General features: G+C 44.5%; 1 protein-coding gene across 3 annotated transcripts in view; it reads left to right on the plus strand.

Annotated features, from left to right (window-relative positions):
* HLCS (holocarboxylase synthetase) overlaps positions 1-21550 on the plus strand; it is a 1599326-nt gene that overhangs the window by 662979 nt on the left and 914797 nt on the right. For all 3 annotated transcript variants that reach the window (XM_044073133.1, XM_044073132.1, XM_044073134.1), the window contains exon 4: positions 9402-9584. In XM_044073133.1, coding sequence (XP_043929068.1) covers positions 9402-9584 — 183 coding nt within the window. The remainder of the gene's footprint in view (positions 1-9401; positions 9585-21550) is intronic.

Here is a 21550-nt window from a genome sequence, read left to right on the forward strand (position 1 = left end):
GCAAATCCCAGAGTCCTTTTCAAGAATCACATGGAGATAGTTCTCACAGAGGCAGAGGGGAGAACACAAATGGAGGACTTCATTCCCACATCAGAGGTAGCCTGCAGAACCAAGGCTTCTGGGATTCCTTCTCTGATAAACCCTACCAGTGCTGCTGAAGGGAGACCCGACTGTTACCCTCTGGAGCAGTTGGGGGACTGGCTATGTATAACAAGAGATTCCTGGGTACAGAGAATCATATCCAGAGGTTATATAATACCATTTTTTCAAATTCCCCCAACCAAAGTGAAAAGAATCCCTGATGTTTCACGCAGTAAGAGGGAAGAAACAGCATTACAAGTAAAAAGGCTGCTATGGAAAAGATAACCTAAGAGGTCTCCCCAGACCAGAGAGGATCAAGGACCTATTCTGGGTTCTTCCTGGTGCCAAAAAGACAAAGGACATGAAACCAGTTCCAGATCTCAGCAAGCTAAATCAGTGTGTGTAGTTTTCAAGGTTTCAGATGGTCACGGTTCAGCCCATTTTGTCACTACTGCAAAAGGACAGTAAGATGTGCTTGATAGATTTTCAGGGTGTGTACTGTCACATCAGGATAAAAAGAAGCTGCAGAAGATATCTGCACTTCTGGCTGGGAGACAGCAAGTCATTTCAGAGCACTGCCCTTTGGTCTTGCCATAGCCCCCAGAGTGTTCAACAAATGCATGTCAGTGGTAGCAGCTCACCTGAAACTTTTGGGATTCCAGGTGTTTCCATACTTAGACAACTGGCTCCTATCTGCCCCAACCAGGCATCAACTCCTACAAGCAAGGGGAATACTTAGTTGGGTATCCATCTAGGCATCACATTCAATTACAACAAATTACAACTCGCACCTAAGCAGAGTTTGGAGTTCATAGGTGCTCATCTGGACATAGATAAGCAGATAGCATCCCTTCCTCCTACTCAAGTCCAGACATTGAGTTCCCTGGTCAGGAAAGTAATTCAGAATTCTTCTGTTCCACTTTCGCTGATTTTATAGGCCCTGGAATCCATGGCAGCTGCTATCACCCTTGTACCACTTGCCAGGTTTCACATGAGAATACTTCAATGGACTCTCTCAGCTGGTTTACAATCACTTTGACAAAGTGCAGGTTATTGAGATGCACATGTTTGAAGTGCAATTTTTAAGTGTGCATAAAAACGAACCAAAAATGATAGATTCCACAACCTTGAATGCTAGTGTGCATTCGCTGTTGTGAAGTCGATGTTCTACATGGAGATCGGGAAATGTACTTATTTCCTCATTATAATATGATCTCAGAGTTTGTATATATAATTAGCAGGGGTTGTGGGGGGTGCAGCTCCCTGCAGAACATTAGTTGGACATGTCTGGCCGATAAGGAATGCTGGATAATATCGACTATGTCCAAAATGTGCTTGTTGACATTACTGCTTTCGTCTTTGTGCCTTTCCAGTGTTTGTAAATTCAAGCTTATTTGTTGAGTAAGTTATTCCTCGATGGAATGCCTTTCAAGGTTTTGATAGAAAACCTGGTCTGTTCTTCAACATTCTTTAGCTGCTCCAGTCCAGATCACACAGGCACATAAAAGGTATCTTCTTTGGTGGATTAATTCGAGCGAACTCTCGGAAGGTCGACTATTCAATCTTACCCTGCCCAGAGCCACGGTGACCATGGATGACTCCCAACTGGGGTGCGGGGGCCACAACTTGGGATGGACAGTCCAAGGGACACAGTCAACCCAGAGAGGCCAAGATACATATCAATATCCTGGAAAGGTGGCCTAATGGTAATGGTGTTTGCTTTACAAACACAAGGTGCAGGGTTCGAGTCTCACAAGGGATAACTGGCTAAGCTTACAGTGGCTCGGAAGAGCAGATAGCTTAGTACTAACCTATAAACCTATGAAATTAGAGTATTTCTCCTAGTGTTGCAGGCCTTTCAAGACTTTCTCCCATCCTGGACAATTGCCTTTCAGATGGACAATGTCAGTAGTCTGGTACAGCAACAAACTGGGAGGAACCAAGTGCTATCCACTTTGTTGAGAAGTAGTAAGTGCGTGGCAATGGGCGAGTTCTTTTGATCACTTTCTAATGGCAATGCACATTCTGGGGAAATCCAGTGTGATTATAGACAAACTAAGCAGGTCCATTCTGATACTTCGAGTGGTCTGTCAATGTCAAAATGATGGACAGAAATTTCCTTCAGTGGGCCAACAATGCTGCGATCTGTTTGACTCTCCCCAAATAAGAAGTGCAGAAGGCTCTTTGCTATGATCCCTCCAATGGGGGAGTTTCCACAGGAAGCATTCTGTTTAATTTATTTATTTATTTATTTTATTTTATTTTACATTTGTTAACCGGGAAATTCCGACTGGACCAGGTCCATTTTCAGCGGAGGCCCGGGGAGAATAGCTCCAACATCAAGTTATACAAATACAGTACATCCAGCATAATACACAAAACAGGTTACATCATGTATGCTGAGCATAGTAATATAACAAGAATTAATAAAACCACTCCAGGTAAAAGATATAGAATATGGGTAAAAAGACAATGTCAGTCATACTTTGGTAAGAAAAGAAAATATATCAAGTAAGATTCTACAGTTAAAAGTACCCTTTCAGATGACCAAGCCTACAGGGGATCAGAGCTCCAGCATGTGATCAGAGAGGAATTTGGGGAGTTAATAGTAGTATGGGTAGGGTTATGTGATACAAGGGCATAACCATGTACTAAGAAGGTGCGATTTGAGGGAGTTTTTGAATATGGATGTGGAGGGGACAGTGGACACAGATAGGAGAAGAGCGTTCCAATTTCTGGCAACGGTGTGGGAGTAAGAGCGCTTTCCCTGCATTATTGTTAGCCTTGGTGATGGAGAGGAGAGATTTTTCACTGGATCTTGGGTATCGGTTTGTAGTATAGATAGTAAGTAGGTTGGATAATGAGGGTTTTTTTTCAGGATATTTGAGAATATTGTAGGCTGTGCCCAGCTGGTGATAGTTAAGTAGCTGTGGTAGCTCAAGCCATTTTAGTTCTTTTAGTGCAGCACAGTGATGGGTTCTATAGGTTGAGTTAGTAGCAAACTTGGCTATTTTATTGTAGCATGATTCTAGTTTGTCTAGGTCACATTGTCTGATTTGGGTAAAGTTGTCCTCATTGCTGGTTCCCCTTCCTCTGGCCTCACCTTCTACATCTGCCCTAGATACTGAAACCCACTCCAAACCTTCTGTCTCACCCGACAAGTATGGCTCATCTGCACTTGAGGCCTCAAACTGACCATATGGTCTCTTCAATTACATTGATTGCTAGATAGCCTAGACTCCTCTCCAGTGTGTTGCATATCTTCTCAAAAAACTTCTACTAGAATGATTTACAAATGTAAATGGAAGAGATTTGTTTTTTGTATGCCCTTTCTGGGACCTGGGTCCCTTTTCAGCACCTGTGCCATCTATTCTTGATTTTTTATCTTCAACTTTCAATAAAGGCACTAGTTTTTCAGCTATTAAAGTTCAGTTGGCTGCCATTTCTAATTTCCTCCTTGGAGAAAACAGCTCTACCTTAGCTTCTAAACTATGTAAAGCCTTTCTCAAAGGAGCTATTTGACTTAGACCTCTGTTTAAAAGATCCTAGTCCTCCTTGGGATTTAACTATTGTGCTTCAGGCCTTAACCCAAACTCCCTTTGAACCATCAGCCAGGGCAGATCAAAAATTTTTGTCTTGGAAAACCATATTTCTGTTTGCGATCACATCAGCTGGATGAGTATCCAAACTCCAGGCTGTATCTTCCAGACCTCCTTTAACTAGTTTTCCACAAATACAGGGTGTACTTTTGGACCAACCTGTCATTTTTGCTTAAGGTAGCTTCTGAGTCCAACATAAACAAGGTCGTTAATCTCCCAGTTTTCTTTCCAAACTTCTTAAATAAAGGAGAGTATGTGCTCCATCTGTTGGATGTGCATAGACAACTTTACTTTTGTCTCCATAGAACCATAGCTGATTTTCCTGCTCTCCTAACAGATTGGGAAGACCATTCTCCAAAGTTACATTGGCCAAATGGTTAACTACTTGTATCACCTTTGTCTGTGGTAAAAAAGGATTACCCTTGCCTAAGCATCCTAGAGCTCACTCCATGAGGTCTGTGGCGGTCTCTACAGCTTTTTGGTCAAGGGCTTCCTTAGATGACATTTGTGCAGCTTCAGCTTGGTCTAATAATCACACTTTTATTGCTTATTACAAATTAAATGTGGTTTCCAGGAACAGAACATCCTTTGGCTCTGCAGTGCTTCAGAATATCCTTCCATTAGGGCCACCAAAGGTTCGAGTAGCTGGGGACTCTGTCCCGTCAGTTGAAGAATGAATGAAAAGTACAACATCAGATAAAAAGTTATGTACTCACCATACTGCTCCATTTGTGTTGTCCATTTTCATTCTTTCTCAATTTCCTACCCACCTGCCCCCATCCTTTTACTTCTGGAAAGACCTAAGAGTTTTACAGAAACCTCTCTTCTTTGTTTGAGTTCCAGTTTCCTTTTTTTTCCTTTTTGCCTTTAATTTCTTTAACAGGCTGTCCCTTTATATCTAGGGGCAACAAACTCAATCTGATATATGTTGGGTTGGTGGGGCATTATGGGTAAATGAAGGAGCTCAAAGGAGTGTTGGATCCGAGTTTCAGATCCAAACCCATCTTTTGAGGAAAAATGAAAATAGACAACACAGATGGAACATTATGATGAGTACATAACTTTTTTTTAAATTTCACAATATTAGCTATGATTGCATATGCTTTAGGTAGCTAGACCTATTCAGGCAGGTCTGTTTGCCCCAAGTCCAAGCAGGCAATATTGGTTTTAAGAATTGGTGTGTGTGAAACCCTGTGTGTAACACAAGGAACTCATGCTCTTACCTGTGACATTTCCTGGTGAGCATGAAATGTGCTGGGTTTTTTTTCACATAGACACCACAGCATTTCAACTTCTTGATGAACTTATTTGACCAGAACCCTGGGTGTAGAGCCCGAGTTCAGAAGCCTAATCACTGTAGAGTAGAAACTGTTACTGAATCTTATAGTCCTGCAGCAGATGCTGTGATATCTTCTGCCCGATGCCAGATGCTTAAACAGCTTGTACTCAGGATGCATGTTGTCCTGTATTATTTTGGTTGCGTTTTGGATTCTTCTTGCAGAATAAAGATGTAACTGGCACCTGTTACCTTTTCTGCAAACCTCACCACTCTTGTAGTGCCTTCCTTTCTGTAGCTGTGCAGCTTCCAAACCACACTGAAGTTGCAGGTGAGGATGCTCTTTATTGCACCTCTATAGAAGGTTGTGAGAATGAGGAGGAAGCTTAGCTTTTTTCAGCCTACTTAAAAAGTGGAGGTGTTTGTGTGCTCTCTTGACCAGGTGGCTGGTGTTTCCCAACCACAGGAGATCCTCTGATATGTGTACTCACAGGAATTTTGTACTCTGAACCCTCTCCACACTCTCACCATTGATCCTGAGCACTGGGTGGTTTGTTCTCCTTTTCCTGAAGTCGATGATAATCTCTTTGGTGTTGCTTACATTCAGGTCAAGGTTGTTGCCCTTGCACCAACTGGTCAGAGATGCCACCTCCTCTCTGTACACCCTATCATCCTCGTTTGTGATAAGCCCCATGACTGTGGTGTCATCCGTAAACTTGATGATATGGTTGGACTTGTACTTAGCATAGCAGTCATGGGTCAGGATGGTGAATAACAGTGGGCTGAGAACACATCCCTTGTGGAACCCCGGTGTTAATCGTGATGCACTTTGTGTTCTTCCCAGAACACACTGTCTGTGGTCTCTCAGTCAGGAAGTCCAGGATTCAGTTACAGAGATGTTTACTGATTTCTAAATGTGCCAGTTTTTCTTTCAGCTGCATTTGTACTACCATATTAAATGCAGAGCTGAAGTCTATGAACAGCATCCACACATAGTTGTCTTTGCTCTCTAAATGCTCAAGGGAGATGGGTAGTGCTACTGATATGGCATCAGCCGTGGATCAGTTAGCTCTGTATGCAAACTAGAGAGGGTCAAAATCAGGAAGAAATATGATTTTTGATCAGCCGCTCAAAACATTTCATAACAGTGCATGTCAGAACAACTGGTCTGTAGTTGCTTGGGCTGGAGGGAGTGATTTTCTTAGGTAGTGGGATGATGTTAGTTTCCTTCTAGCATTACGATACTTTTGCCATGGCAAGAGAGGTGTTAAATATTTCTTAAGCACTGTGCATAGTTGATCAGCACACCCTTTTAACACCTTGCCCGGTATGTTGTCCAGGCCAGCAGACTTCCTGGGGTTCACTCTCCTTAGCTGTCTTCTTACCTCCTCCCTGCTGAGGCTCAGTAATGCATCCTTCTCATCAGTGGGTAGCTTTAGTGTCAACCTGTTATTTCTTTCCTCAAGTCTACCAAAGAAGATGTTCAAACTGCCCAGGAATTCAATGCTGTCCTCCCATGATTTTGTAGTCTGTGATCTCCTGTATGCCTTGCCACAGTCTCCTTGTGTTCTTCATGTCTTTAAAGTGGCTATTTACCTTTCTGCCATACTCCCTCTTAGCTTCCTTTATACCTCTCCACAGATTACCTCTTGCTACACTTAGGACTGCTTTGTCCTTAGCCCTGTAAGCTGCGTTTCTCTTCTTCAGAAGCTCATATACCTTAGGGGTGAGCCATGGCTTCTGGTTAGCTCCAACAGTGATACTTGTTTACCCCATCAATACAGTTCGAAATGTATGCCATCACTACCTCAGGATATTCATCAGTGTTCAGATGCTGATTTACTGTGGCTGCCTTCTTGAAAATATCCCAGCTGATTCTTTCAAAGCAGTCTTGGAAGGTCTCCATAGCTCCCTCTGGCCATACCCTGATTTGTTTCTTTGTGGGTTTCCCTCTAACCAGTGCAGGTTTGTAAGCTGGCAATAGCAAGATGATATAATGGTCAGAGTTTCTCATCTGTGGAAGTTGCACTGTCTTGTAAGCTTTCTTTAAGTTTATGTACACCTTGTCCAGGATATTATTACCCCTTTGTAAAAACATCCACATACTGATGGTAGTGTGGGAGTGCTTCTTTCAGATCTGCTTTATTAAAGTCATTAGCTGCCACAAGTACAAAGTCAGGTTATTTGCTCTGCAGCTCACCCATGTAATCCCACCACTGCCACCAGTGTCTGAGACAGACAGATGGGCCATGCTGTCAGGATGTTCACCACTACAGCAAGTAATATGTGATGAGATATAGGTGTGTGATCCCATCTGTTGTCATGAAGTTATATGCAAGGAGTCACTGACTTTAAGACCTTAAGGTGGTAGATATGCACCACTGCCTTAGCTGATTTCGGTGGCAATCGCAGGCAATTACCCAAAGTAAGCTTTTTCCTGACCAGCTGCAGAGCAGACTTGCAACTAGTGGCTCCATAGGATCTTGCTCACCTTGTTTCCCAGTACACTGCCTTCCAGCGCTGTCTTGCCAACAGTAATTGAGGCTTTCGTAAGATTATTTTCCATGGGGGCAGATGAGCTTGCACACATGCGTGCACATCCATTTCCTTGCTTTCATTGTAACACGCTGCCCCCAGCCAGACTAGTCTGGCATACCAAGATCAGTTATTTTTGCCCTGTATGTCTGAGCGTTGGTACAGAGGATTAAAGCTTCTTTCAGTGGTTCAGGGTTTGATTTTCTTTATCTTCCATTTGCCTAATTGTGTGACTTTGTGCAAGTCACTTAACTAAACATTCTGTCTACCAGTGATTTGTACGTTTAAACAGCAGCAAGACAATCTGACATGCAGTGAAGCCCAGTCTTAGAACTGCTGTCTTGGTGCTGCATTCCACCATGTACTCTTAAAAACATGGGAATCTGATCTAACAGTTGTACCTTCTGCTTACACAGTTCAGTGTTTTTCCTGTGGCTTTAATTTGAATGTAAAATTTCCTGTTTTCCCAGCTGCATAACTGTTGGGGTCTAGTATCCATATAAGTAATGCATTTCAAAGAACTCTTGAGCTTTTAGGCATTTTGGATTTGTGCACAATTGAGAATTCATTTTCATGTTTTTACACATGCTACATTTTCACTAAAAGCAATTATTTTTGGTACAGTTTACAAAATTGTTTATATTCTATCCATTTTTCAAGCTGCAAAAATAACTGGAAGCAACAATCATTTTGTAAGAAAAAATACATTTAATTGTGCTCATTACATCTTTACTGTATTTTTTCATTTTCACCGTGTTTATAGACAGGTTTATTAGCCCTATGCACAGCAGACAGAATAATTACTATTTTGTCATGCACAAAGACTATGGTTTTGATGAAGTGTTAATATGCTGCAATGTAACAAATCAAGGGATGATGATACAAGAACAGAAGCATGAAATGAGGTACACAGATACAATTGTGCTTCAGTAATAAAAGCAAAACCTCCTAATACAAATTGAAGAATAGAAGGTTATACCTATCTTGTGGCTCTAATACATTGTATTGGTAAAAGTATAGACCATAACAGGAGTTATAAAACAGCTTTGTACAAAAACAACAGCACATTTCTACTACATTCAGAATAACACACACAAGCTCACCTTCTTACTGCAGAAACTGGGGAATAGCAGACGTACTTTGATTCTTGCGAGTTCTTTGAAGTAACATCTGGTAGTTACAGCTCTTGATGTACAGTGGTAGATTTGACACATCCGGAAGAAAATGGGAGAAAGTTTAGAGCAGCTCTAAGAACAATGTAAATCAGAGTAATTTAGGCAAAAATAGAAAACTAGTCAGGTTCCAAAAACTGTGCAAGATGCCTGTGACTCACTTCTGACATTTACTTCACAAGAGTAAATAAAAACTTGTATCCTTACGTATAATATAAATAACGTAAATTGGACTTGAAATGGATTGTGGGAACCAGAAGACAAGACAGTGAAAAAGATCTCATTAGTATATCAGCCCCCATGCTGACCATTTTTTGTGTTAAAACATATTCATGTATAATTAGAATTACATTGATGCTGTAAAATAGCTCAGAATACAAAGATGAAATGAAGAAAAATGTTTTTTTTTTAGTTCTAAGATGAGTTTTCCTGTAAACATTTTTCATTCTTTAAATACGAGAGAGAGAGAATCAGCAAGGCTTCCTCATAGTAAGACATACAAAAGTGATAATGCAAGCTGCTGCTTTACTAAGTGAAACAAAGATTTATTGTGTTCACACTCCATGTTTTTAGAATTTTTAGCCAACTGTATTTGTTCTGCCAGATACCTCAAGACAGCAGTGGTGATAACTGGATATTACTTTAACTCTGCGTACAGGTGAGACACAGAAGGAGAATGTATCATGTTGATAAACAGTGCTGACATGTTAACTTATCTGACTTGCTCTTCTCCTTTAGGTTCATCTTGAGGCATCTGCTGACTCTCATATGGTGCAAGACGAAGCAGATTTCAGTTCTCTGAAAATGAGTAATTCAAAGAGGTGTGAAGTCCTGTCAGAGATTCTCACAAGCTTGTGCCTTAGCTGTGAGCCAAGTGAAGTGCCTTCACTGACTCCTATCTATCTGCTGATGGCCAAAGAGGTAAGATGTTTACATGTAGCAGAATCGTTAATGTGAGTTACGTTGTGGCTACACTACTGAGTATCCCTAGAACCTTAAAAACAGACTACAGATGGGGAAGATGGCTGTTCACAGATTGAAATAACATTCTTAGAGACTTAGAAGTATGGATTATGCGTGTAGTGATTTTTTACAGCCAGTAAAATAAACTTTGAAGGGCACTGCTCATAATGTATAAGAACAGTGGCAATACTATTTGTCATCTACTTGCCTACTACTGGATACGTTTACAAACTGTCTTTTTTGTTATTTGTATCTTTTGGGGTTTTTCTCCCCGGGCCTCCTCTGAAACTGGACCTATGCCCAGTCTGATTATCCTGGTAAGCAAAAGTTATATAAATAAATAGAGATAGTTAGCTAAATAAATAGAGATAGTTAGCTAAATAAATAAATAATTTCATTTGATCTTTGCATCATCTTTAGAATATCTCCATATTAAGACCATGTCCATGGTGTTGGGGTTTTAACTGTGAGCACTGCACAGCAGTTGGTCCATATTGTGTCGTGAGGCACACTGAGTGATAGCTGATATGCTCTGTATAGTAATGACGACAGCTGTTGTCTCTCCTTTTTGTCAGTTGTGACTTACAGGCAGCTGCAACATTTATGTATGTATGTATTTATTTATTATTCATTTATTATGTATTTGCATTTGTTTACCGTGATAGTCCACTGAGCCAAAGTGAGCCCATTTTCAGTGGAGGCCCAGGAGAAAAGCTCCTTAAGCATAGTTCCAAGTATTACACAGAACATGTATAGTATAATAAGGGACAAGTAATATACATAGGTTATAAAAGTATACATTACTTTTGTACAGCGTAGTATAGATTCAATACAGCACCATACAGTGGAGAACTAATGGACAGTACATTCTGAACAACATACAGTATTTCAGTACAACCCAGTCATTGGAGAGCTAGATCACAGCTATTGACAATACAATTGTACAAGATAAATATACATAATATGCAGTAGATCCACTTGGAGATAGGAAGATCTTCGTGAGAAATCTATGCAAAATGATAGATAGTACTATCTAGATAGAAGGTTTAAAGAGTTAGTCCGATTGCCACAATAGGCAATAGGGGTTCGGTTGAAGGGTAAACAATAAGAGAAGGTTAGGAATTAAGAAACATAGTCTGGTGATAAGAGCAGCAAACGATACAACTTTAAATGTTCTGTCTCGCCTTCATTCTTACACATGGGGTTCGGAGCCGATCCTTGGCTCCGACTCTGCCTATTAGCAAGCTCAAAGTCTTTTAGTTGGCTCGTGGCTAGGTAGGTATACCATGGTGCACCAGTATAATCCCCAGATCTTGTTTGCCGCGTTGACAAGTTCAGATGTGCTTTTTCTTGGCCATTCTTTCAGTGCCAGGGTCTTAGGAGTGGAAGAACAAACTAATATTAAAACGTCTCCTTAAGCCTTTGTTTGAGGAAGACTTGGCCAGTTCGTCTTCCTCCTTCAACTCTCATGGATCTAAAAAAGAAAAGGCTAAACCTTCCAAGAGGCATTCCCCGGTACCATCTGGTGCCTCAGAATCATCTCCCAAAATGTCGAAACCAGACAAGTCTTTTCCCTTCTTGGCTCCACTGATTTTGGAACCAATCGAGGTAGTTGCTACTATGACTCCAGTGTCAGCCCCAACATTTCGGAGCTGACTACTGATAGCAGACATCAGAGCTGGTCCACAGATCCTTTGCCGGTCTCCCCAACTTTAAGATTCCATATCTTACAGAGGTCTAGATCTCCCACACTGTCTTCCAGATCTTCCAGGAGCCTGTCAGAAGAAGATGTGGAGAGAGTAGTGCTGAGACTCGTGAAGTCATCTGCCTTGCCAAAAATGCTGTTGGCTCTGACCCAGTCAGTCCCAGAGCCACTTGAGTCCATTTCCCCTTCTGTGGTTGCTCCTCCGAGCCGTGCTGGGCTGCCGAAGTGCTCGGTACCGCTGGTTGTGGAACCCTCTGTTCCAGCTCCCCCCGAGGCTGTCTCAGAGCCAAATTCTGCTCCAACACCTTCAGTGCCATCTGTGGTGTCTAGAAGCTGAAGCTTTCTAGTCTGCCACAACAGGGACGCCTGGACCTGGATCTCTTCTGTTCAGAGTCTCCCTCTCAGTGCGTTGGCTAGGGTGAGCTTGAATCCTACATCTATCTCGAAGCCGATGACTTCCTCTGTCCCCTCGGAGCCAGGGAGGTCTTCGGAGCCGGAGAGGTTGGCCTTCGAGGTGATGCGGAGTGTGCTGTCCCGATCATCAGCTCCACCTAGAGGTACCGACCTCTGTCTCAGCACCTATTCCCTCTCTAGACAGCAGAGATCCGCAGCCTCAGGAGCCCCCAGCTGGTGGCCCCCACTCTTCCGAGACCTCCCCGGAATATCCCTCTGAGGAGCCCTCTCAGTAAAGAACATGCAAGAGGAAGCATGTAGACTCCCAGGATGAGTCTCTTACCTCCAACACCGACCTTGAGGAGTCAGAAGCATCCCCAAAGTTGTTCTCTGATGTCTCCTTTGTTGACATCTTAGAGATCCTTAAGCAGAGGTGCAGCTGGCCCACTCTTACCCCTTCTGATGAGTCTGTGTACCTGAAAGCTTTCGGGTCTCAACCTTCAGCCTCTTGGGGGTCTCCACCTTTTGACGAACTTGTAGACCTTGTTAGTAGAGAGGTGTGGGAGACTCCTGATGCCATGGAGCCAGTCCCCAAATGACCCAGTAAATTTTTGCCAGCCCCCAAGGAGAAGGAATTTGTCTAAGGACGTTCCTGTAGATGCAATGGTGGTGGCAGCGGCCACCAAGAAGGAACTAGCAGAGACTTCATCTGCCAATCGCCGAACAAGGAGTCTTGAACGATGGACAGGTACGGGAAGCATATCTTTTCATCAGCGGCATTCACTCTCAGATCTCTGAACTACCTAACACATTTTACAAGGCGCCAGAGAGAGCTCCTTAAGGAGTTGGGAGAAACTCTGCAAGATATATCTACTGAAAGAGTCCCTGATAAAGGTGTCTGCTCAGTTGTCCATCTTGAATTCCATTGTTAATTCCTCCATGAGGCTGATTTCTTATGCAGCCGATGGAGTGAGCAGGGCAGTGGGTTCAGGAGTTTCCCTTAGCAGGCACTCCTGGATGTGCTTGTATAATTTTGCAGAGCCATTTAAGTCTACCTTTACCAACGCCCCCTTTGACGGTTCTTCCTTGTTTGGACCCAAGGTAAAAGACACACTCACCAGGTGCGAGCAAGAAGGGAAAACGCCGTCTGCCATGGGAGCACATTTTACCATCCCCTCTAGACCATACCCCAAGGGTCAGAGGTGGTAAGATGTGGTTAAAGAGGTCCCATAGGTTTTTCCCGGATGCACAGGGTGATTCCTCCTTCAGAGGCAGAGGAGGAGGAGCAAATGGTAGACATCGCCCTAAAGGCAAGGGCAGACCGCAAAACCAGGGAGGCCATCATTCGTTTCGAGGCTGTCCCTATCAGCACTCCTGATGTGGGGCCCGACTGTGCTTCTCTGGAGCCACTCGAGGGTTGCATTTCTTTGCATCCAGAAGTCTGGCTAAGCATCACCTGAAACAAATGGGTACAAAGAATTATCACCAGAAGTTACTCCATACCCTTTTCTCTTCCACTTCATGTTCCCAAGAGGATCCTGGATATTCTACCCAATCACAGGGATCAAGCAACTGTAGAAGTGAACAAGTTGCTCGCAAACAGAGTTATCCAAAGCTTCCTTGCAGAGCAGGTAGGATTCGAACTGACTCCAGATTATTTTTAGTGCCAAAACATACAGGGCACTGAATGCCCATCTTGAACCTCAGCAAATGAAATGAATCCATAAAGAAGGACAAGTTCTGGATGGTGACACTGCAGTCTATACTCCCTCTATTAGGGAAAGACACTTGGATGTGCTCAATAGACCTCCAAGGTGCGTACTACCACATAAAAATGGACAGAGTATCGAAGAGCCATCTACACTTCCGGCTGGGAGCCAGTCACTACCATTTTTGAGCTCTGCCCTTTGGTCTCACCACAGCCCCTAGGATGTTCACCAAGTGTATGGCAGTAGTGACAGCTCACCTGAGACATCTAGGATTCCAAGTATTTTTGTATCTGGACTACTGGCTCCTGACTGCCTCCACCAGGCATTCCTTCTTTAAACCAGAGACTACACTATCTAACTTTGTGCCCAGTTGGGGATTACTATAAACTGGGAAAAGTCTGCCTTATCGCCCTCTCAATTTGTGACTTTTATAGGCGCAGAAATAGACACAGTCACCATGTTGGCTCGTCTTCCAACAGAGAGAGCACAGAATCCCATACAAGACCTTCGTCTACTCCTCCTCCGGAAAGTCAAGGGAATGACTATGCTGAAACTTCTAGGGACCATGGCCTCCACCATGTTACTAGTCCCTCTTGCCAGACTACACATGCAGATTCTTCAATGGCTTCTATCATCCCAGTGGTCCTTCCAACAACTGCCTCTATCCCACCACATCTTTTTAACAGAGTCTTGCCAAAAGGACCTCCGTTGGCTCCAACCCATCCAGCTAATGACAGGCACTCCATTCCTTCCTCACCAACCCATTGCTACTGTGACCACACAGAGTGGAGGGGCATTATCTAGGCAAGACTGTCAAAGGCACATGGCAAGATCACGAGGTCCACCTGCATATCAATGTCCTAGAGATGAGGGCAGTGCTTCTGGCGTTGCAAGCAGTAAATGAACTCCTTCCTCTTGGGACGATAGCAGTACAATCAGACAACATGTCGGTAGTATGGTATCTCAACAGACAAGGCGGAACCAGATCGTACCCACTCTGTCGAGAGGCTGTTCGTGTTTGGAAATGGGCAGCATCTTCCCAGCGCTTTGTAGTGGCAGCCCACATCCCGGGGACAACCAACGTGATAGCCGACAAACTCAGCCGGGCAGTCTTGATGCCTCATGAGTGGTCTCTGAAGCACGAAATAGCAGAACAGATTTTCGCAGATGGGGACAGCCTTACTGCAATCTTTTTGCCAGTCCAATCAACTCCAAATGCAGGAGCTACTTTTCCCTTATCCCCCCCTTTGGGGGAGTCATCGAGAGACGCACTTGTTCATGATTGGCCCCTGGGTCTCCTTTATGCTTTCCCACCCTTTCCTCTCCTATCCAAGGTGATTCAGAAAATGAAACTGTTGGGGAAGCAAATTGATCCTCATCACTCCTTACTGGCCTCGTCAAGTTTGGTTCCCCTTTCTCGGGCCTCATCTGCAGGAGCACCCATGGACTCTGGACCCAGTGCCCGATCTATCGACACACATCAGCCTCTCTTCATCCCAACCACCACACCCTCAATTTGACAGCTTGGCTGCTCCAGTTCCATCCCCAATCAGGCTTCATGACTTTTCACCCGCTGTGACCCACATTCTTACATCTTCTCACAAAAACCCTCCACTAGAAAGTTATACACCAGCAAATGGAGAAGGTTTTCTATCAGGGCTGAGGAAAGGAATGTTGATCCTTATAGCACATCCATTCCAGTGGTATTGGAATTCTTGTCTGAACTTTTTCACCAGGGTTCTGCTGCTGCCACAATTAGGGTTCAGTTGTCAGCAATATCAAATTTTCATTTGGGTCAACATGAGAACAATCTGATGTCACACAGATTGTGTAAAACCATCCTTAAAGATGCTACATTGTTGAGACCTCTTCCTTAAAGATGCTACATTGTTGAGACCTCCCTTTCAGGAACCGGTAGCTTCATGGGATCTAAACTCCGTCCTATCCAAATTAATGTCTCCACCCGTTGAATTAGCTCATTCGTGTTCATTGAAGTTTCTGTCTTGGAAGACTTTGTTTCTAGTGGCAATCACATCTGCTAGACGAGTATCAGAGTTACAAGCACTGTCTATCAAGACCCCTTATTTGATTTTCCACAAAGATAGGGTATCTCTTCGTACAAATCCATCCTTTGTCCCCAAGGTGTGTTCTCATAATAACTTGAACCAAACTATAGAGCTTCCGGTGTCCTTCCCTAATCATTCCAACACAGCTGAATACAGAATCTGATATTGTTAATCCTCGTTCATTCCTTACATGTGGGTATCGGCTCCGACCTTGAAACCGAGCCGGCCATCTTCCAAGCTCGCGTCCGCTGCAAACTCTCGAGCTAAAACTCCTACCCAGAATTCTCCTCTCCCTGTTACCTCAAATTTCGTTTGCCGTGTCGCCATTCGGTTGTGTCAAGCTACTTCTCTTGAGCTAAGTACAATATTTTTCTTCATACTAAATTCTAAAACAGCCTTTTCTCACAGAAAAGTTATTAGATAGTTTTCTCTTACCTTATCGCATTTAGCGACTATTTTTTCTTGAATCTTTTCAATTCCTTTCCTCCCCTTTACCGCAAGGTAATTTCTTTTTTACCATCGTTGGTAAACCCTCTTTCCTTCTTAACTTCGGGTAATTCTTGTATTTTTCTGGTATTTTTCCTTGGTTTCCTTCTTTCTTTCCAACATGGCAGATAAAAAAGGTAGTCCAGGATTTAAAAGATGTTTAAATTGTGGCCCTAAATTACCTACTTCAGATACACATTCCCTGTGTGTCTATTGCTTGGGTGTGCCTCATTTAACAGTTGATCCGCCCTGCGGGATTTGTAAGAATTTCTCTAACAGGATGTTGATTGAGAGAAGAAATAAATTAATATTGAAGGGGCTAATTAAATCTTTTTCAGAGGCTATTTCTGGGTTGGAGGCTTCAACCCCTCCAAGATCCCATAAGAAAATGAGTGATGAACATATAAAGGCCAAGTCTGTTCCTTCGTCCCCTGCTGGGGACCCCCCAGGAACCGAGACCCAAGAAAGCTAAGTTTTCCAGTTCGGATTTGACTTCTTCGGCTCCAGTGTTTTCGGTACCTAAACCTTCAGCACCGAGGCCACTGGTGCTATCCGTGACTTCGGCACCGACTAGCGTGCCCTTTACCGTATCTGTACCGAGGGGCTCCTCGGTTCAGACTTCTTTACCGGCACCAACTGTCCAGTCAATGCAGACTGTTACGACCTCGATGGATTTTTTGATGCCCATGGCGTTTTCGACTCTGACAACTTTCCCGGCACCGACTACCCTCTTAGCCCCGACCATTCAGTTATTGGCACCGATTTTTTCGGTTCCAGCCTTAGCGCCGACAACCACTTTGGTAACGACCTTATCGTTGATGCAGACCATGACTTCGGCACCAATTTCCTTGGTGCAGACACCTGTAGTTCCTTTACAGCCTCTTTGTGTTCAATGCAGACCTCCGAGGTGGGCACCGAGCTTGCTCTGTCTTTGGATAGACCGGACTCCCCCTCAGCCGTGTCGGTGAAATCCACTAGAAGCCTCTCTAAACAAGATGTGTTGCATCTTGTTGGTCAAGTGCTTTTGGCCAGAGGTATCCCACCCCCCCCCCAGGACCTATCCTTCCTCGGGAGGTGATCACCCTTTCCCAAAGACCCCTACTTATTCTCCTCCTTCATTGCCTTTGAAGCCCCTTGATATATAGCACAATCTTCCCCCTCTACAGTTCCCTTTATGGATCTCACTAAGGAGCCGCAGTTGCCTTTGTGGCAGGAGAGTTTTGCTATGACCCAGGATGTCAGCTGTGGCTTACGTAACTTGGTGTTTCACAGCCATCCAGGGACTCTGAGTTGGCAGGCTGAGCAACTTAGGAGCGGGGTGACCCCTGCCCTAGGCACTCACTCCTCTTCAGGTGGACCGGCCTTCCAGCTAATGGAGAAGGCTCTGGCGTCAGTTGGCGATCCTGTGCTATCACTCTCCCCACTGTCCTCTGGACCGCAATGTACACAAGTCTCTGCAAACACCGGGCGCAAGGCCTCAGGATATACTCCCACAGGAGACCCCTTTTGCGCTGTCTTCCCCAGCTTCTCCCTCTGAGGAAGTTCATCAAAAGAGCTTGTGCAAGAGGAAGCACATGGACTCCACAGAGGAGTCCCTTACTGAAGACACAGACTTTGATGATGGGTAAGGGTCCCCTCGCTCACCTTCTGAGGTATCCTTTGGTTATATTCTTGAAATTCTTAAACAGAGAGGTGACTGGCAGCCCTCGAACCCGACCTCTGAAGAGTCTGTGTTCCTGCAGACCTTTTGTGCCCAACCCCCTACCTCTTGGGTTACTCCACCTGCCGACAAACTGGTCCGCTTCATCATGCAGCGTCCGTGGAAGGCTCCTGACACCATTAAAGCCATTCCCCGGAGGCCAGATAAAATTTTGTCCCCTCCTGCTACTGATCCCCATTGGTCCAAAGGTCTTCCTGTAGATGCTTTGGTGGTGGCGGCTGCAACTAAAAGGACCTGGCAGAAGAAGAAAGCTAGACTGTCCATCCGCCCAACAAAGAGTCCCGGGCTCTGGACAGAATAGGGAAGTGTACTTTTGCATCAGTGACCTTTGCAATCAGGTCCCTGAACTATATAGGTTCATAGGTTCATACAAGGCTATCTGCCCTAGGGCATTTATAAGTCTAGCCAGAATGTGTTTGGTCTTCGCCACCCATTTTAAATTTATTTTGCTATGCCTTTTTCGAGGTTAGTATACTGTGCCTCTAACAGTGACACAGAAGTGATACCCGGGGTAAACCTACGATCTCCCATCCACTCATCAAGATTCCTCTTGAAGAGAGTCAATGAGGGACTCTGCCTAACCTGGACTGGGATTTTATTCCAGAGTGAAGGGAGCCTCTGGGTTATGAATCTGTCCCTCCAGCATGTCCTATTTATTTCAGTGCTGAGGTTCAAGTCTCTCGAGCGTAGCTCGATGGGATTTGGATTTTCTGAGGTGCAGCATGTCCATTAATTCTGGGTTGGACATGGCTTTATCGTCAGGCACAGATCTCCTCTGAACAGGCGGTATGCCACTGATTAGAGCTGGAGTTTCTTTAACCGGGCAGCATATGGCATCTGTTTGAGCCCTTTGATCTTCTTGGTGAGGTACTTTTGGGGTCTTTCCAGTTGCTGCAGGTGTCTGGTAAGGTACATCCCAAAAGGGCATTGTACTCAATTATGGGCCTGATGAGGGATGAGTAAAGAGGCCGATGACCTCCCTGATCTAGATGTGAATCCCTTCATGATTAGGTGGGCTATATAAAATGTTTTTCTAACCACTTTGGCCACGTGGTTGTCAAATGAGAGATTGCTATCAACTTGGGTCCCCAGGTCCCTAATTACTTCTGTACTTAATGGATTACCACCTATGTGGTAATTTGTGGGCACTTTGTTTTTGCCAAAGGGGATGACTATACACTTTATGGCATTTAGCATGAGGCCATGGCTCTGGCACCAGTTGTCTGTTTCTATGAGGCCCTTTTGGAGGATGCTTGTGTCGGCTGGAGAGTCGATTATGGCGCCCAGTTTGCAGTCATCTGCGAACTTGGTCAGCCACAGTCCTTCCGTGTTGGCCTGTACCTCCGAGAAATATATACCGAACAAGAGAGGTCCCAGGACTGAGCCTTGTGGGACACCACTTGTAACTGATTTGGAGTCTGACATGGCTCCAGCAATTCTAACCATGTGGGTTCTGTCCTTGAGCCAGTTTGCAATCCATCTAGTGACATAGGGACTTATATTTAAGCTGGTGAGCTTATCTATAATGCCCGAGTGGGGTATTGTATCGAAGGCTTTTGCGAGGTCCAGGTAGGCTGTGTGGACCACCTTCCCCTCGTCAATGGCCTTGGTGACTGTTTCAAAGAAATCAACCAGGTTTAAGAGGCAGGATCTGCCCTTAAAGCCGAACTGGGTGGGATCCAGTGTTTGTAGGTCCCCAATATCTTTATGAGGTCCATGATGATCCTTTCCATAGCTTTGCAGACCAAGCTAGTCAGGCTTATGGGGCGATAGTTTCCAGGATCCGTTGAGGCACCACCTTTATGGAGAGGGACCACTGTTGCTGTACGCCACTCTTTGGGCACATATCCTGTAGTAAGGCTGAGATTGAACAGTAGTTTTATGTTTGGGTTTAGCTCTTCTTGGATTTCATGTAGGACGCAGCCCGGGACACCGTCTGGTCCCATTGATGCTGTGTTTTTTTGCTTTGGAGAGGGCGGCTCTTACCTGAGCATCTGAGATGTCAGGGGGCAGCACTCTGCTGGGATAGATATTTGCCCTTTTGGTGGGGAAGGGGAGTTTGCTGAACCTGTCAGCTAGGATGTTGGCAATGTCTGTGGGTTCGGTGTATTTTTTGTCATTTTGGACTAATTCTGAGCATATCTGGGAATTACCACCCAGGTTCCTAACATAACTAAAGAAAGCCTTGTGATTATCCTTAGTGTCCTGTGCAATTTTTCTCTCGAAGCTGGCCTTAGACAATTTTATGTGTGCCCGTAGTATTATGCTAATGCTGATCAGTGATGCCTTCACCTTTTGGGATTTTGCTCTATCATTTAGTAGCTTCCTCCTTCTATTGTATAATTTGTTTATGGCTGGGGTCCACCAGACAGGACATCTGCCTTTGGCGGATTGGGTCTTGGTTTTATTTGGGATCGCATGATCCATGCATTCCTGAAGGTGTTCATAGAATGCGTTTATAAAGGATTCTGCAGTCTGGGCCGTGTTTTCCACAGGCCCGGGGGCTTTGAAGGATTCCACCTCAGTTTTGAGGAGTGTGAAATTTGCTTTAGAGAAGTTTTTCACTGTGGTTTTCTGGGCAGGGGGTGGGGTCGGGATGTGAATATCCAGTGAGATTAGTTTATGGTCTGATCTTACCAGTGAGGGATACACTTCTGGTCTGGAGCATAGAGTCCCCATGTTGGTGATGATCAGGTCCAGTATGTTTTCCCCTCTTGTGGGAGTGGTAACAAGTTGTTCCATAGCATTTGAGTTTATAAATTCTAGGAACTTTTGGGCTAGGGTGTTGGAGCTAGAGTAATGCTCCCAGTCTATGTTTGGGTAGTTGAAGTCACCCAATATAATGGTGTTTGGAGAGACCTTCATATTTTCCAGTGTTCTCAGGAAGGCCGAGTGGGGTTCCTGGGTTTGGGAGGGTGGTCTGTAGCAGGCTATAAACTGGAAGGCAGTTTTACCCACTGTTAGTTGCACATGGATAGTCTCTGATGCTTTGTGCTTTGCCACCAACCTGGAGGTGTGGGTATCTTTGAATATCGATACTCCCCTTCCTTTTGTGGTTCGGTCCAAGTTTTGGGGCCGAAAAGCATGGTATGAGGTATAACCTGGTAGTGCTGGGGTGCTCTCGGGAGCCCTGAACCAGGTTTCTGTTACTGCACAGATATCGATGTTCTCCATGCTAAGGAGAGTTTCGAGTGCGTGCATCTTGAGGTTTAGATTTCTGGCGTTGAGTAGCATTACTCTTAGTTTCTTATCCCTTGTGATACCTATGGACGTGGGTTTGTCTTTTGAGCCTTGCCTAAAAAAGGCACTATGGGGGTAGCAAGAGTCTTTGCCAGTATCCGAAAGCCCAGGGGTGACAGGTGCAAGCCGTCCCTAGCGAAGCATCATGGCTTGTCGAGCATATCATCCCAAGCTGACAGGCATTGGATCCCCTTTGAATGACACCAGTACTTAAGCCAGTTGTTGAAATTGATCATCTTGTCTTCATATTGTGGCATCATTCTTAGTGAGGGTAAGATGCTACTCAAGGTCAGGGTCATACCGGCCTGGGCTACATGCTCAGAGAGCTCCTTTATGTCTCTTTTCATGTAGTCCAGGGAGGTACGTCTCAGGTCATTCACACCAGCATGGACAATGACTGAGTCATATTTGTACTTGCCTTGGAGTGACCTGAGTGCTTGTGTTATGTGGCGGATCCTAGCACCCGACAGGCTGCTCACCGTGACCCTCTCCTTGTTCAGCCTGGTGAGTGGGACGTCAGTGTGCCTGACGATAGTCACCTATTACAAGTGTATCAGGTGTGTTGTTTAGTCTTAAGGGCTGTGACTGTTTGGCACACTGGCTTT

The sequence above is a fragment of the Protopterus annectens genome, chromosome 5.part1, assembly GCF_019279795.1.
Source record: "Protopterus annectens isolate FY-2018-M chromosome 5.part1, PAN1.0, whole genome shotgun sequence".
NCBI lineage: Eukaryota > Metazoa > Chordata > Ceratodontiformes > Protopteridae > Protopterus > Protopterus annectens.